Source organism: Saccopteryx leptura, chromosome 4 (assembly GCF_036850995.1).
Source record: "Saccopteryx leptura isolate mSacLep1 chromosome 4, mSacLep1_pri_phased_curated, whole genome shotgun sequence".
Taxonomy (NCBI): Eukaryota; Metazoa; Chordata; class Mammalia; order Chiroptera; family Emballonuridae; genus Saccopteryx; species Saccopteryx leptura.
In genome coordinates this window covers 4,412,230-4,429,445 of record NC_089506.1, presented here as the reverse complement: position 1 = coordinate 4,429,445, position 17,216 = coordinate 4,412,230, and the positions used below count along the sequence as shown (strand labels likewise).

Below are 17,216 nucleotides of genomic sequence, written 5' to 3'. Positions count from 1 at the left end.
GCAGTGTCCCCGTCCCTCCCCTCCCCTGCAGGACTCAGGACAGCAGTGTCCCGGTCCCTCCCCTCCCCTGCAGGACTCGGGACGGCAGTGTCCCTCCCTCCCCTGCAGGACTCGGGACGGCAGTGTCCCTCCCTCCCCTGCAGGACTCGGGACGGCAGTGTCCCTCCCTCCCCTGCAGGACTCGGGACAGCAGTGTCCCGGTCCCTCCCCTCCCCTGCAGGACTCGGGACGGCAGTGTCCCTCCCTCCCCTGCAGGACTCAGGACAGCAGTGTCCCGGTCCCTCCCCTGCAGGACTCGGGACGGCAGTGTCCCTCCCCTCCCCTGCAGGACTCGGGACGGCAGTGTCCCTCCCTCCCCTGCAGGACTCGGGACGGCAGTGTCCCTCCCTCCCCTGCAGGACTCGGGACGGCAGTGTCCCTCCCTCCCCTGCAGGACTCGGGACGGCAGTGTCCCTCCCCTCCCCTGCAGGACTCGGGACGGCAGTGTCCCTCCCTCCCCTGCAGGACTCGGGACAGCAGTGTCCCTCCCTCCCCTGCAGGACTCGGGACGGCAGTGTCCCCGTCCCTACCCTGCAGGACTCGGGACAGCAGTGTCCTGGTCCGTCCCCTGTCTGCAGCCCCCTTCCTCACGGCCCAACGGAATGTTCCCTCCAGTGGGAGGGCTTCTGCGGCCTTAACCAAACTGTGTTATCGTTCCTCACGACACTCATGGGACAAGGCACTCAGAAGCACTTCCTGCGCTGCAGAGAGAACCAGGTGAGGAGGGCGTCTTACGGGCGTCCCGGCGTGCACGTAGGCCTGCAGCTTCCGTCTCATCTCGGCCTCGTCGAAGCGGGCGCTCCTCTTGACGTAGATGCCTCCATGCTGCCACAGAAAGCGGGAGAAGAGAGGTCACCACGGAAACACCCAGCGGCCAGGAAGCACACAGGCTACTCGGCTCCCACGAGCGCAGAACAAAGTTACAGTTAATAATTCAAGTATTAGCATCTGAAGAACATCAGTGGAAAACCCTCCGATGCTTCCACATAATTCAAATAAAACTGCACAGTGTACTGGAAAGTACATAACACTTAGCTGGTAGTTAAAAATACTTTGATTCTTAAAAATACATTTGTAAAATACAAAACTTGACTGCAGATGGATCTTAGTTCTCAGTTTTCCCAGTAATTACAAAAATCGCTGAAAAGTGTCCTTAAAATGCCAACATTCACAGTCTTTAGGGATTTTAAAAACGAACCCAACCACAGATGTTTATGCAGCCCCGACACTGGACTGTGCTCTCCTCGTGTTGAAGCCCCACTCGCCGGGTGACAGGGTGCAGGCATGGACCTCTGGGAGACACGGAGGGGAGGCGAGGCCCCTCGAGTGCCACGTGAGGGGAGTGAGGACACAGACGTGCGAGCACAGAGGGACGACACGGAGAAGAGGCCTCAAGAGACACCGACTCGCCAACACCTTGGCCGTGGACTGCGGCCCCCAGACCCAGGAGGAAGTCAGTGACCCCCGTCTGTCTGTGTGTGGCCCCGTCTGTGGTCTCTGCACAGCAGCCAGAGCGACGGACACAGGGAGAAGAGGCCTCAAGAGACACCGACCCGCCAACACCTTGGCCGTGGACTGCGGCCCCCAGGCCCAGGAGGAAGTCAGTGTCTGTGTGTGACCCCGTCTGTGGTCTCTGTACAGCAGCCAGAGCGACGGACAGGCCCCTGCATAAAGGCTCAGGTAGCCTCACCTCAAGTTCATAACTGAACTTCACGGAAACTTTTCTTTCCCTTGCGCTACGTTGAACTCATCTGTAAAATAAATGAGCAGTTTGATTTTGTCTTGCTCGAGAATGTGAGTGAAAGGAAGTGGACAGAGAGAAGCCGGGGGACAGTACACAGAGGAAGCACAGTGACCTTCGATGCTGCTCGTGGCTCCTGCCACAGGCAAGCTGGCTGGCTGAGTGCAGAGGCCAAGCTCAGAGTGCACTACCAGAGAGGACTGATGGGATTTTAAACTCACTTTAGAATTAAAAGTTGGCCCTGGCCAGTTGGCTCAGTGGATAGAGTCCAGTGTATGGACGTCCTGGGTTCGATCCCCAGTCAGGGCACACAGGAGAAGTGACCATCTGCTTCTGTCCCTCTCCCCCTCTCCTCTCTCTCCCTTCTCTCTCTCTTTCTCTCTCTTCTCCTCCTGCAGCCATAGCTCGATTAATTCAAGTGTTGGCCCTGGGCGCTGAGGACAGCTCAGTTGGTCCAACCGCTGGCCCCAGATGGGGTTGTCAGCTGGCTCCCGGGCAGGGCACACACGGGATTCTTGTCTGTCTATCAAGAACAAGAATTAAAAGTCACAGCATGCATATAATGCAATGCAGAATTTCCTCCAAGCTCTCAGTGACGTTATGACGTCTATTCTTTACATATTTCTTGGTCATTTAACTTGCTTATTAAAATCTATTTTAATTCAAAAATATCTGCAAGATACCGAAGTGAAGACCAGTTACCTTTCTTCAAGAAACTTACCGACTAGTGGGAAGTGACACGTGTACACAGCTGTGATAGAGAGAACTGGTAAGGGTTTTAATAAAGGTTGTCCACACGACAAACAGGACGGAAGAGGGGCTGGCAGGCTCAGGAAGGGCGTCACGATGACACCCACCCTGGGCCCTGATGACACCCACCCTGGGCCCTGATGACACCCACCCTGGGCCCCGATGGCTGTAACGCTAAAGAAACAGCCGGAGACAGGCGGAGTGAGGAACGGAGCCGGGCTACACAGGCAGCTGACGGGAGAGCTCACGGTGGGCCCCACGTGTCAGGGAACAGCACGTGACGCCGCGGGGGACACACGGTCCTGAGCGGGTGTGGGGAGGAGCAAGGAGTGCGTGGGGGGGTGCAAGTGGGCACTGCCCTCGGCCTGCCCCTCAGCACGGCAGCCCCTCAGGGGTGTGGGGGCCGGTGAGCACACCCCCAGAGAAGCCTGTCTGCTGGAGTCACAAAGAACAGGGCAGGCTATTCAATCAACAGCTAAAGCGGGTCTGCAGATCCCTGATGTTACACTTCCCGGTCAGCCGGGCACAAATCAGGCTACAAAGTAACCCTGGCGAAAGCCCCAGTCAGCTTCAGAAACCTCAAGTATGAACATAATGTCCAGTTACATCTGAAGTCAGTAAGATGGATACACTACAAAATTTCTAATGTTGACCATGGGACCTTAATGCCTCCCCAGAAAAGGCCAAAACCCCAGGCTACTCTTTGCAGTAACTTCCCGGGGATCACTACTTAAATGGTTAGAATCCCACCACCCTCCAAATTAAGCATCCTTCTAGGGACTCTGAGTGTTTAAGCTGGTTTTCAAATATTTCATAGAACTGTGATTTTTTTCTCCCTTTTGAGAACCTACCTAAGAAAGTCAGGGGAGAGAACATTTTGCTCCTAGCAAAATGGAAATGAAAGGAAAAAGGGAAAGTGAGACACAAGCCCCTGACTGGGAACTTTGGGTAAAAACTGTTTATTTTAAAAGGTGCCCTGACTTCCTATTCCTTTAGAATCCCCAAGCAGTACATACTCTATTTCTGAATGCCCTACTTCCACAAAAGACTTTCCTCTGCTGGGACTCCTGCTCACGGGGCTCAGGAGACAGCCTCAGACGAACCCATTCCTCTCCTCAACTACGTCTAAATCCCAGGCCTTCCTCCACTTGTATTAATTATCAAACAACATTTGCTATAAAACCATTTAAACTGTATAGGTCTGTTCATCAAGTTACAAGAAGGACCAACGAAGTTCAAAACACTTAATATTGATGATATATAGTAGTGACTTCTGCATTTAAAACAATAAAGGAAGAAATAATAAACGCCAAGCCAAAGAGTAAAGATACAACCAGAGAAGGAAAAGCACCTCTTTCGATGAAGATTATCACTTACAATTCATATATTCTTTAATACTCATCTGTAACCTACTTAGAATGCATCAGCATTCCTGCACAAGAATATAAAAAGACGCAGTTACAAGTAGCATCAGTGACTAAACAAGTCACCCACAACTGTTACAAGTCTCCAGTATGTCCACAGGGCTCAGGAGAGCAAGAGCTCTCGGCCCCTGCCACGGCTTGGTCAGGGAGCGCGGGGACGAGGGCAGGAAGGACCCTGTGACGTAGCCTGAAGTTCAGCCGCACCTTACAGCACTCACAAGCTGGCAGTTTGGAAATGTTTAGTCTTCTGAACAGAACATATTAACAGTGTTTTTCTATGCATATGAAATACTTAGTATTTTTTGTAAACACAGTAATTATAGGAAATCCAAAACCTGAAAGTCTGATCCCTCAATTTTGCTTGTAAATAAGTATTTGTGAATAGCATTATTTCTGCTGCATAAAAATTGTGAAAAACAAGTCTTTTTAAAAGAAAATTTCACTTCCTGGCATAAAGTCCAACGCCTAGTAACCACTTCACTTTTATAGGCACCCAGCGTTTAAAACAACTTCATTAAAATACATGTGACCTTGACTTTCCTTTATCGCACTGGGAAGAGGGAAGAGGAAGTGACTGTTGGAGCTCCAACCTCCAACACAGGTCCATGCCCACCACCAAGAGTCACCCAGCGAGAGCGCGGGCGTGGGCCACTCGCTGTCTGCGATGGCGCTCACACTCACAGTTTTCCGACTCACTGCAACTTCAGCCTTATTCTTTTATCTACTATTATAGTCTTATTAACTCGTCTTCCACATAAACTTTTACTTCATACTTAAAAAATTAAATATCAGGTAATTTATTTAGGAAAGGCATAGAAGATGCTAACAATCCCTTTCTGAAGACAGACTGTTTCAGAGTTTAAAGTTAACTGTAAAACAGAGTGGAAGGTTATTTCCCAGGTACTCCCTGCCCCTAAACCCTCTCTGAATACAAGAGCCTGTTATACAGTTTCATGACCTGAAGATTAGTATGTAATTTTAAAGAGCATTTTGGAAAATCATGTATGTTGAATACATGCTAAGTACTTTACATATAAAGCTGCTTTTCTATATCCTAGAGTCCATAATTATGTATTAGAGTTTCATAAGGTAATTTTCATTCAAATAATTCTATGCTGGTAAATTTCCTATTTAATTTTTGTACATTGCATTTTTGCTGTTTAATGTAATTATCTGGGTAGACATGTATATAAAAATATACCGTGAAAAACCTGCAATAAAATTACTTCAATTTAGAAGCTATTAAAGTCATAAAAATAACCCCAACCCATACATTTATATTAGGTGTATGTCCAATTTTAAAACCTAAAATTTTTATAAGCAACATATACACTTTTTAAATACATAGGAAAAAGTCACCTGGGAAAAGTAACAGCCGTACAGGGGCAGCCACTTTAACCCGTCCTTGAGCACGTAGCGCACGTGGCCCAGGGCGCTTTGTCTGATGGCCAAGATGTCCGCCACGATCCAGTCCACTGCAAAGACACGGCAGGTCAGCGCCGCCCCGCCCCGCCCGAGGCCCCGCCCCCCGGGAGCCCCACCCCCGCACAGGGCAGACAGGGGCCCTGTCAGAAAAATAGCATTACTGTGAATGCCCACGTACTTTCTGTAAAAAGACCTCAATTTCAAGCAAATGAAATACAAACCTGTGCATTGATGATTTGCTAAGTATATTATATTTTCTTTATTTTTTGGCAAATCTCCATATAGCAATATCTAAAAGATAAAACAAAAAGAAACATTACTTTGATATCTTACTGCAGTAAAAACAAAATAAGACAATGTCAAAAAACCTGACAAACATATGACGTCACGATTATGTCCAATCACGATGAACAGAAATTAGATTCTCTTACGGGTCTCAGAGCATAAGTGGTGTATGTCTGAGAAGGAACTCAGTAAGGCACGATCTTCCTCTCTCTCGAATGCACCTGCCCCTCTACCCCCTCCCCCAGCTCGTACTCCCTCCCTCCCGGGAACATGCCCCCTTCTTCTCCCAGGTGCGTTTTCTCTGCCTTTCTCTCTCCTGAGCTCCGAGGGCCCTCCTTCTGCCTCTGTAACCTGTGCCCGAGCCCACACAGCCCAGCCGGCTCACTTCTTCTACCTCCGTGACTTTCTAAATAAACGTTCTCTTGTAAAAAAAAAAAAAACAAAAAAAAAAACAAACAAACGTAGTTGGGGTAGGAGAGGTTAATGGTCATAGTGAAGCACAGCAAGCATTTACTGGCTGCTGTAATTCACTGGCACTGTTGAGACATATCTTCCTTCAAAGAGCCTCCAGTGCCACGGGAGACACAGGTGCGTCCAGAACAAGTGTGCTGAGACATAATGCAAACGTCATGAAAACACAGCAGTTTAAAGAGCTGTGCACTGAAGAGCAAAGGTAGTGTTGCTCTGTGCGACTTCCGCCAGGGCGAGAAGGAAGAGTGCTCACGAAAAGATGCACACAAGACGGACACCGCGGCCTCTGGACACCGAGGAGTGGAAAGCTCACGGCTTTCGTCTCTTTTCTGAAGCCCCGTGTATACAGTCACACCAATAAAACGTGTGTGGCTTTTCTCCTGTGAATCTGGCTTTCTCCAGTCTGGTTGCAGCCCCAACAACACACCCAGGAGGGGAGAGGAAGCGCTGTCCTCCTCCACGCTGTAACAACACAGGCTCCAAAATGTCTCTACTCTACTCGACACGGTCTGCTTTTCCTTTCACAGGTACCCGCCTGGGCGGGACGGAGCCAGCGAGGAGGGAGAAGCAAGCAGGAGGCCGGCACTCTGAGGTGGCCGTCTGGGTGTTTGTCAGTGGGTGTTTGTCAGTGGGTGCCGCGGCGAGCAGGGGAGCTGGGGAGACGAGCCCCACTCCGCGCATCCTGACCTCCAGTCCACAGGCTCTGCGCCCAGGGCAGAAGGTCAGAGCCAGGCAGGCCTGGGGGGGGGGGGGGCGGGGACAGACACAGCCCACTGGGCTTAGCAGGAGGAGTGGGGGGGGGGTGCTTAACGGGCTACCGTGAGACCACAGATTTTCCTAAAAGCAAACTGCTAGAACTGATCACGACTCAATCCAAAGTGCAGCACAAGGGTGAGAAACACCCTACTGGTCACAAGACTTTTGATTTTCTCTCTTATGAAACTCAAAATTTTCATTTTTAGGAAGGTCAACTGTAACTTCAGTAGACTGCACCCCAGAAAGGCTCTGCCACACCGCCCAGTGTCCAGCTAGCCAGCCACTGTGCCGAGCTGACCAGATGGGGACAGGGCATCCGGACAGGCCGCTGGGACTGGACCCTGGTCCATCACCCCACTGTGACCTGAGCACACGTTTGTTCACCCGTGAAATGAGTGGTTTAATGGTAACTACTCCTCACAGGGCCCCGGGAGACAAATGAGTCCAGGTAACGCCTGGAACGCAGTGACCGTCCACAGCAGTGTGGCTGCTGTTATCACCCCAGAAACGGAAGTTTTCATTCAAGACGTTCTTAAATGATGAACGAATAAGAAAACCAGCTGTCTAGTCTGTCTTCCTAAATAAAGGTCTCTGATTATGCAGAAATGCAGCTTCAAAGTTTTCAGTTTGAATATGACTGCATATATACACATATAATTTACACTCTATAGTCATTTGAAATGCATTTTAAAATGTGTTATGCAACAAAATATATCACCAGTTACCCAGTATAAGGTTTCTACTGGAATGTATAAACAAACCAGTCTTTTCCCACCCAATTTGAAACATTTCATTGACTAGGAAAATTATGATGCCCCTCTGAGACAAGATCAAAAACGTGACACAGGCACTGGTCTAGTATCAGTACGCAAAGTAACTATTACACAACATGTAAACGGAACCTTACCAATCATCATGCTTTCCTTCTTTTTTTAAATTTTATTTTAGCGAGAGGAGGGGAGGCAGAGAGACAGACTCCCGCATGCGCCCGACCAGGATCCACCTGGCATGCCCACCAGGGGGCGATGCTCTGCCCATCTGGGGTGTTGCTTTGTTGCAACTGGAGCCATTCTAGCACCTGAGATGGAGGCCATGGAGCCATCCTCACTGCCCGGGTCCAACTTGCTCCAATCAAGCCATGGCTACGGGAGGAGAGCAGTGAGAGAGAGAGAGAGAGAGAGAAAGACAAAAAGATAGAGAGAAAGAGAAGTGAGAGGGGGAGGGGTAGAGAAGCAAATGGTCGCCTCTCCTGTGTGCCCTCACCGGGAATCGAACTGGGGACATCCACGTGCTGGGCCGGCGTGCTACCACTGAGTCAACTTGCCAGGGCCTCATCAAGCTTCCTTACACACCCATCACACCCACTGCTTACTTCACAGGGTTGCTTTCTCGAGCATCTGTGATGTGCTAGTCCTTGAGCGAGGCGGCTCCTCACACTGCCTCAGGCAGCCTTCCAGAGGACATGACAGGAGCACTCCGGCTCGGATGAGCACCGGAGTTGAGCAGCTGACTTCTTCAGGTTGGCAGCGTGGCACAGAACTGGGAATTACACCCAGGTTTCCCACACTGAGATCTAAAACTCCTTCAAATGTTACAAAACTATCTTATGCAAAAATTCCAAATATAAAATGTCAAGTGAGGAGGTTGCTCATGTATTACAAGCTTATATAACTTTTTCCACTTTGAAAACCCACCAAGAGGTAAGAAAACTTGTGCGCTAAAATGAAAAACTGACTTAACGACACTTTCCCGACAGAAACAGCAGTCTGGAGTGGCAGCAGAGCCCTGCGCAGTGCGGGAAGGGCGGCACTGCCGGATGCCCGTCCACGGGGAGGACCCACCTGCTTACACTGTACCCCCCACCCCTACCCCGCCCCCGCCCCCCGTGCAGTGCGTGGGGGGGAGCAGCCGCGCTGCTCCTGTGTTTCCCCAATTCTCGCTCCATTTCTTTAGCTCGCTTAATTGCTAACACTGTCTCACTATACAGTTTGGCTCTTACACGGACTTCCACACTGCTGACGTGTGTGTTATTTGGAGATATCTTATCAAACTAAAACGTGAGAGCCGCCATGTGCTCAGCACTCAGCAGGGTCTTCTCTCCGACCAGGCATCACCGCCTCCTTTCTTTAAGCGCCTGAATGCCCACCGGGGACAGGACAGAGCACAGCTGTCTTCCCAACGCCACCACACTCACACACACAACAGCCCCCCGAAAATATCCAAGCAACACCTGCTTGCTTGGGCTGTTCCCGGCCAGTTCCTACAGAGAAACAGAGGAAGCGTAATAAGCCTGAGATAACTGGACGGGTTCAAACACTGCAGAAAGTACAAGTCTTCATTAGCAAGTAAACAAAGGTTGCTCTGTGTTACTGCTGGACGTCCCAGAACGCCCTCCTGCTGTACCAGGTCTCTGACCTTATTCCTGCTTACTTCTGAGGGCGGAATTCACGTTTCTTCCTCCTTTACCTAAGAACACAATTAGTCTCACTACACCTGTAGACCCTGTTAGATCAAAACTTGTCAACTAGTAAGGCTACCCTTTAAAATGACATTCACCAACATTGCCACCAACACAGAGCAGACTCTGCTGTAGACTGCTTTGCCCTTTTGCTACAAGAAAATAAAAAATCAAATAGTTCTCCCCTTTATTGCCACCTCCAGGGGGTTACAATCCTGTAGAAGGGGAAGCCGCTGTATCAGAGTATGCTAACGTGAGCAGGACACATGTTCATGTTACACGCAGGTGACCCTGGCACTGAGATGGGCTGGGAGTCTGACCGATAGGCCAGGCTGGGGCCTGACCTGGAAGGAGCAGTCCAGAGGCAGCTGGCTGAGGGGGGCAGGTCCTCCGGGAGGGGCAGCGGGCGGAAGCAGCAGCTGGGCAGAGGGAAACCAACCCCCAGGAAATCTGGCCGGGGCAGAACCCAGGAGTCCTCATCTTTATTTCAGTTAAGAACCTCTTTTCCCTGAACACACCAGGCTACCTCCTCCTTCTGGAAACAGAGCGTCAAAGCAGGGACACAGCCCACTTACTAACCCAAGCAGTCTTCACCTTTGCGTCACAAAGCTAATAAACACAGACTCTCCAATTTCAGTATGATCTTGTATCTTAACTGTCCACTTTTTTCCTAGTATAAATACCTTGAGAGACGGAATATCATTTCAACCAATACACCTATACCACCTAGCAAAGCATCTTTGGAAAGTTGACCCTGAAGCTAGACTTCTGTGGACCAAATCCTGGTGTGGCCACTAAAACTGGGAACTATTTGTGCCTCAGTTCCCTCACCTGTAAAATGGGAAGAATGGCGCTGCCCTGCGGAGTGCAGTGACTTACAGGAAGAACAGTACGCGGCACAGTCAGTACCCACTAACTGCTAGTGTTTCCCACCCACCCTCTCCTTTCCCTCCACAGCCAACCACAGCGCCCTGCCAGCCAGCTCTGAGACAGACCTGGGGCTCTCTCTGCTCTCAGCCTCCTGGATGGCCACTGCTTCTTTCTCAGAGCACGTGCCACCTGCTTCGTTAGGGAAGCTGCCCCGAACTCCCATCGTCCACCCCTAGGCTAGCACCTCGCAGAGCACAGCACACTCTGAGACAGACCTGGGGCTCTCTCTGCTCTCAGCCTCCTGGATGGCCACTGCTTCTTTCTCAGAGCTCCGGGCACTGCCACCTGCTTCGTTAGGGAAGCCGCCCCGAACTCCCATCGTCCACCACCAGGCTAGCACCTCGCAGAGCACAGCACATTCTCATCTTCTGGGGGGCCGTGTCCCACCAGGTGGGAGCCCACAAGGGCAGAGGCCCTGTCGCACTCTTCTTCACTGAATCCCGAAGTGTCCAGCACGGACCAGAGCGAGGTGCCCCCTCTGATCCTAAATGAATGAGTGTAGAGCAGGGTCTCGGGACTCCGTAGTGAGAGGCCACTGGTTTTGGACGGTCTATTAATAGCAGCCTCTGTTTAAGAAACCATAGTATAGAGAGAAAATTCCATTGAAGAGTCAATTCTCAGTTTATTCAGTGCCACAAAAGTAGACAAATTTATGAGAGCCAAAGTAAATTGTGTGTACACTTTCCACCTGCTATTTTACACATGAAGCAGGTCAGGTGAAAAACTAATGTATTTTATGTCAAATTTCGCATTTTACTGTTATAATGTATTATACTACCATTTGGGTAAAACACATTTTAAAGTAAATTCCAATTGACTTATGCAGAAGAAAGCAGAGACTAAAATGTGTATTAGGTGTTGGTGAGAAGACAGCCGCCACATCACTAGATATTCTTGGCCTGCAAATATTAAAGATCGGCTTTCGCTGTGTTCTACTGTCAGCAGGAGAGAGAGCAGGCATTTTAAAAAGAGAATTCGACATTAAGGACACATTACATCAACTTTTATCAGCTTCCAAACCATGTTAAGGAGATTTTTTATTATCTATCACAACTATTTACAAGTATTGCTCATGCAGCGACCTCAACACTTAGGACAGAAAGGCAGGACAGAAACACGATCAAGCTGGATTCCCATCACCCAGCGGTCACAGTGATGAGTTGCCTCCACTCCCGCAGTTCCCACTCTGTACTGACTGCCTGTGGCCCTTCTCAGCTTCCGCGGGTTTTCCCGAAGCCCCAGCTCCAAGGCACAGGTGCGGCCTCTTCTGTGGAGTCTGGAAGCACACACATCCTTTCCTTACATGGTGTGCAGGTGTGTGTAACCCAGCCGGTGTGTCCATGCCCTACAGATTGGTTCTGAAAAGAAGAACTGTTCATATGCTCTATTTGAGGACTATGTGAAGGTAAATTTGAAAATTAGACCCTGAAAACTTATGGGAAATAATCTGAAAAGGAACCCTGGCGAATGGGGCCAGGCCCCTTTACTCCAGCACGTGGGAGAGCGTGGAGACCACAATGCCTGAATACACTGCAGAGACGGGCAAGGTTTAACCAGGAAACAACAGCGCACTGAGTAAGCAGAACTCAGGAGCTGTTACTCAGCGGTTTCAACGACGACCCCCAAAGAGACACATCCACGTCCTAAGCACAGGACCTGTGATGTGACCTTACTTGGAAAAAGGGCCTTTGCAGGTTGCTACAGAGTTTGAGTTGGGGTGATCATCCTGGATTACTGGGTGCGGCCCATCCCCAGTGACTCGTGTCCTTAAAAGACAAAGGCAGGGGAGATCTGAGACAGAAAGGGAGGACTTGCCTCCAGAGCCCGCAGCGGGGGCAGACCCACAGACACCCTGACTGCCCACATCTGGCCTCCAAGGCTGGGACAGGACAGATGTCTATTGTTTTAAGCCACTAAATTTGAGGTGCTTTGTTATGGCATCCACAGGAACATAAATCTGTGCTCCCCCAAATACCACATAAGGTGGTTCTAGTTGTCAGTGGGTCTCGAGAAATAGATACGTAAAATTATTTAAATCCCAAAGAAATAATGGTGAAGAAGATACCCTGTTGAGGTTCAGGACTAATGAGATTCTTAGGAGAACTTGACAGTAATTTCAGCAGTAGCAGTTACCATGTGTTCCTGTCTGAGACCCACCACACAAGCAGTGAAACCAGGAAAGGACATGCTTCCTAGAATCCCGCGGATCCACCAAGTACACTTACTTGTGGGAAGGAGGTTTACCTGCCAAGCACAGGTTATGAACTTCCTGGGCCTACCTGTTGTCTTTAGCTTAAACATTCCATGCATAAGAAAATACTGTCTCACTACTATTATGAAAATATAGAATTTGTAAGTATTAAAATGCTGTTCTTTAAAAAGAGTCTAATTCAAAAATACTTTTGCAATATATACACTTTAATGGTGAACTTCCTTTCACTCAAAAACATGTTCCCTTAAATACCTAAAATTTCTTCAGAAGTGAGTCAACATTCTTTTTTAGAGAACAAACAAGAGGATTGTCACTGGCCTTGCAAATGAAAGCTGGTGAACAAGTCAACCAAAATAAAAGAAAAAAAAATCCCCTAGCAAAACAAGCTAAAATTTTAATCAAAACTTTGCAATGACAAAGTCACTCATGAAAACTATTAAACAGTAAGAATAAGGTGACAGAATGTACAACCTTATAAAGCCTTTTCCTTTGGTCTTATATTTTAATATAGCTACTTTTTCCTCCATTAATTTAATCATAAAGGAAATCATTAGAACTAATGGAAAGTAGCCATGTCTGTCTACAAACCCTAGCTAGATTCTAGAAAAAGATCCCCCCCCCCAAAAAAAAAAAAACAGATCCTGCTCTGTTATCAGCAAACAATTTCTTGCCAAAAAAATGAATGGACAAGACACTCGGGGCCTACATTGATACTAAGTGTCCATAACCTGCACTAATGATCAGTGGGCACTGAGTTCCAGGACTCCCCACAATCTTCAGCACGGGACCCACACTTATAAATGGAGAGCTGATGCCCTCACGTATGATTCAAAATTTTATCTAACATGGGTTCCGGGGGAAGCTTGTGAGGAGTCCCAGAACTGACTACCCAATGATCAGTAACAGGTTAAGTTAAAAAATAAAATACGCTGAGAACTCAAAACTAAACTGGAGGTCTGCACTAAACAGGACACGGTGCACGATGCACAATTTCAGAAACACTGAAACTTTACAACTTTTTTTTTTAAAAAAAGAAGTTGCTAAACACAAAGTACTTCAACAGTATATTTTACGTTATATTGCACAAGACATGCTATAATCTTTGAAAGATAAAATAACTCAGCACAAGTACAATCATTTTTGTAAGAGGGAACTGACTGTCATATGTCCCGAGTCCAGGCCAGCTGTCCTATGATGTGAAATTAAATCTTAAATCATGATAAAACCATACATTTAGATAATTGTCAAGAGCACTGGGGGAAATTATAGATCTGCATCAGGGGACATTTTAAATGAGGCCCATTTTAAAAGTCAACTATCATCAAATCATTTTCTGGAGAAGCAATCTTTCTTTCTCTCCCAATAAACACAGATCCTCAGACTTCTCCTAGTCACCCGCCCCCTCCAAAAAACAACCTCTAACTGGGGCAAACTCAAGTCATCAGGGATCAACAGCAGTGCAAAAAATCAAGAGTAACTGGGTGACTGACACCAGGGTGGAAGAGAGAGCTTCTGGGGAAAGGGGGGGACAATGACAAAGACACAAAACAATGCCATCCCATTCCCAAACCACACCACCAAACCGTGACAAGAAAATAAAGAAGAAAAAAGAGAGTCACTGAATAGAAGTTTATAACCAAGAATCAAGCTCTTTCATGAACTTAGAAGATAAAAGGAAAATTCACAATTGCTGTTTTTGTATGAGACTTCAGAGAAATAAAGAGGTCCTTCGACTTTTGTTTTACAAAGTTAATCTACAACTCCATCCTCTATAGAGAAAGAAACAGACGATAATCAGACTAAAATACAAAAAGATCAGCCTCCCATCTAAACCCGGTCCAAGCTGGCCAGAACTCGACTCCTGCAAGGCTTCTACAGTGACACACGTCTTCATTTCCTCGCCTAGCTGTCCCTCACACTGGGGAGGAAGGCCGACACAGAGCAGGCTTCTCGTCCAAACAGACACTGTTTCAGGAGAGGGCCTCCAAGCTTGGGAAGTGCACTCTGGAGTTCAGACAGGACCACCTGCTTAGGCCAGACGCCAAACACCGTGCAGCGCTTGCCCTCCCTGCACGCCCCTCTGCACCTACTCCGCCAAGCCCGGCGACCTGGGGTTCCAGGCGGAAGAGGATGAGGAGGAGGAGGAGGGGGGTGGGACAGGGGCAAGGGGGTCAGGTGCAGGGGCAATGGGCAGGGGGAGGGGAACCGGGGGGCAGGGGGGCAGGGGCAATGGGCAGGGGGAGGGGCAGGGGACAGGGGGGCAGGGGCAATGGGCAGGGGGAGGGGCAGGGGACAGGGGGGCAGGGGCAATGGGCAGGGGGAGGGGAACCGGGGGGCAGGGGGGCAGGGGCAATGGGCAGGGGGAGGGGCAGGGGACAGGGGGGCAGGGGCAATGGGCAGGGGGAGGGGAACCGGGGGGCAGGGGCAATGGGCAGGGGGAGGGGCAGGGGACAGGGGGAGAGGCAGGGGCAATGGGCAGGGGGACAGGGGGAGGGGCAGGGGGAAGGGGCAGGGGGAGAAGGGGGTGGGGAAGGGGACAGAGGGAGCGGCGCGGGTCCCACCCGCAGCTCAGCGCGGCTGCTACCTTCCAGGCGATCTCGGGGTCTCCGCCAGGAAGCCCCGGCCCGAAGCGCAGAGTGAGCGCCGAGATGCCCCCGACGGGGCGGCCGGGCCGCAGCACGTGTGCCCGGCTCCCGGCGGGCGGCCTCACCTGCACGCCGGTGTAGTGCTCGAAGAAGAAGAGCACCATGCTCTGGTAGAGGCAGTAGAGCCGGTCGTCCACCGCCTGGTAGCAGCGCGCGGGCAGGAGGGCGGACAGCAGCCGCCAGGCGCCCCAGGCCAGCACGTAGGCGGGGGCCGTGCCCAGCAGCACGGCGGCCGGCAGCACGCAGCGCAGCGAGTACATGTGGAGCACCAGCGACAGCAGCATCCTCCCGGCTGCGCGCCGGCCGCCCCGCCGCTCCGCCCGCGCGGCCGCCCCGCCCGCGGCCAATCACCGCGCCGGGCCCCGCGCGCCCCGCGCCGCCACCGCCCCCGAGACGTCCGGCCCGCTCCCGCTCGGGCCTCCGCCCCCAGCCGCATGGGCCGCGCCGCCGCCGCAGGGAGCGCGGGCCGGCGGGCGGGCGGGCGAGTGCGGGGCCGGGCGGCGCCGCTCGCGGCCGCGGGGCAAGGGGACGCCGCGGCCCTCGGGGCTGCTCAGGAGCGCTCACACCCCATGACCCTGGATCCCGTCACCCTGGGCCCTGCCGGGGGGGGCGGGGCGCCGCGCCAACAACCAGCTCCCTGATTGGCCTCCTGTTTCCATAGTCCCCCGGTGGGGGCGGGACTCCTCGGCAACAACACGTCTTCTGATTGGTCACGTGCGACAGACGGTTGAAGCGCCACTGTCGTCCGGACGCGGGAAACCACCGGCTCTGGCTTCTGCGCATGCTCCAAAGCTGGGCCTCGCTGCAGACCGGGTCGGCTTGCTGAGCCGGGTGAAGGTGGGTGCCGGCCGGAAGAGGGGCCCCGCAGCCGCCCGCCTGCCCTCCGGGTCGGATTCTAGGTCCCGGCCGGCTGGAGGGGACGCCGACCTGCAGTTCGCACGGTCTGCGTGTCGCCCGGGGGGATGCGCCCGAAGCCGAGACGCCCCTAATTGCAGTGGGCAGGTCCGCGCTGCACGTGCGACCACCTGCAGACGTGCGGTCCGCAGTTCGGAGGACTCGGGCACGCAGCGGGCGTTTGTCGGGCTTCCCGTGGGGAGGACGGCAGGGTAGGCTCGGGGGAGTCACGTAGGGTGGGTGAGATAAGCGCTGTCACTCCCTGCCCACGGGTCATCCGCCCAAGGCCAGCCCAGCCACGTGGTCACCTCCCTCTTCTCGGCGGCTCCCCGCCACCCTGGCTTCTCTCCTCCGCTCGGCGGACGCGCGGGGCCCCTTCCTTCCACTGCAGCTGCCCAGCCTTTCTACGAGGCTCTTCCCGCACGGGTGGCCCGCACACCTTTGCATGTCCGTCCTGCTTCACTTCCCAAGGGCCTGGCCCTCCCACTTTTTCTGATTTTTTTTTACCAGGAACCTCATTTTCTGTGTAGTACGTACTTAAATGTTCTTTGCGAGTGCACGTGCAGTACACAAGGTGCTGACCTGCTTCTGTGACCGTCCCCAAAACCGGGAAGGCAGGGTTGCCCTTCTATTGATGCGAAACAGATCCTGCGGCTTTCTGGACCCTTCTTCGGCTCTTGGACTACAGGGAGTGTGGTGTCATGTGGAACCCTGCCCAGAGATAATTGCACTTTAAAAGAATGCCAAAGGCTTTCAGGGGGGGGAAAAGTTTTTTTTTTCTTAATGTAAACCCATAGAGTAACTTTATGCAGGAAGGCATTTTAGTGGGAAGTTCTAATCGGGGTAACAAGGGTGGCTCCATTCTTTGATTGACTACGCATGATTTTAACAGGACTGATAGAGGGTGACGTTGGGAAACAAAGTCAGGGGATCGAGACTGCTCAGGGAAAAAGTATTTGCGCAGTTGTGTTGCCAACAGGAAGCGGCGCAGTAGAAAGGTGTTGGTCAGGTTCCCGTCTTCTGCTCCTGTGAGCACCGGGCCTCGTTTTCGAGGAGGATGTCATGGGTGTGGACCATGGGCACAGCCAGAGCTGCTCACGCTCCTCAGGTGACCGAGACTCGACATCCCCACAGTTCGGAAGGGGTGTGAAGAGAGAAAGCAGGTTCAGTGTGCACGTACACGCTA

At 51.4% G+C, this 17,216-nt stretch overlaps 1 protein-coding gene across 2 annotated transcripts in view; it reads right to left on the bottom strand.

Annotated features, from left to right (window-relative positions):
• Positions 1–15,743, bottom strand: part of AGPAT5 (1-acylglycerol-3-phosphate O-acyltransferase 5) — a 42,338-nt gene extending 26,595 nt beyond the window's left edge. For both annotated transcript variants that reach the window (XR_010750991.1, XM_066380084.1), the window contains exons 1-4: positions 15,202–15,743; positions 5,601–5,670; positions 5,314–5,429; positions 775–864 (exon numbers count right to left, since the gene is read on the bottom strand). Coding sequence is in view for 1 of the 2 variants with exons in the window: in XM_066380084.1 (XP_066236181.1) it covers positions 775–864; positions 5,314–5,429; positions 5,601–5,670; positions 15,202–15,420 (495 nt within the window). In the remaining variant the exon portion in view is untranslated. The remainder of the gene's footprint in view (positions 1–774; positions 865–5,313; positions 5,430–5,600; positions 5,671–15,201) is intronic.
• Positions 15,744–17,216: the final 1,473 nt, after the last annotated feature.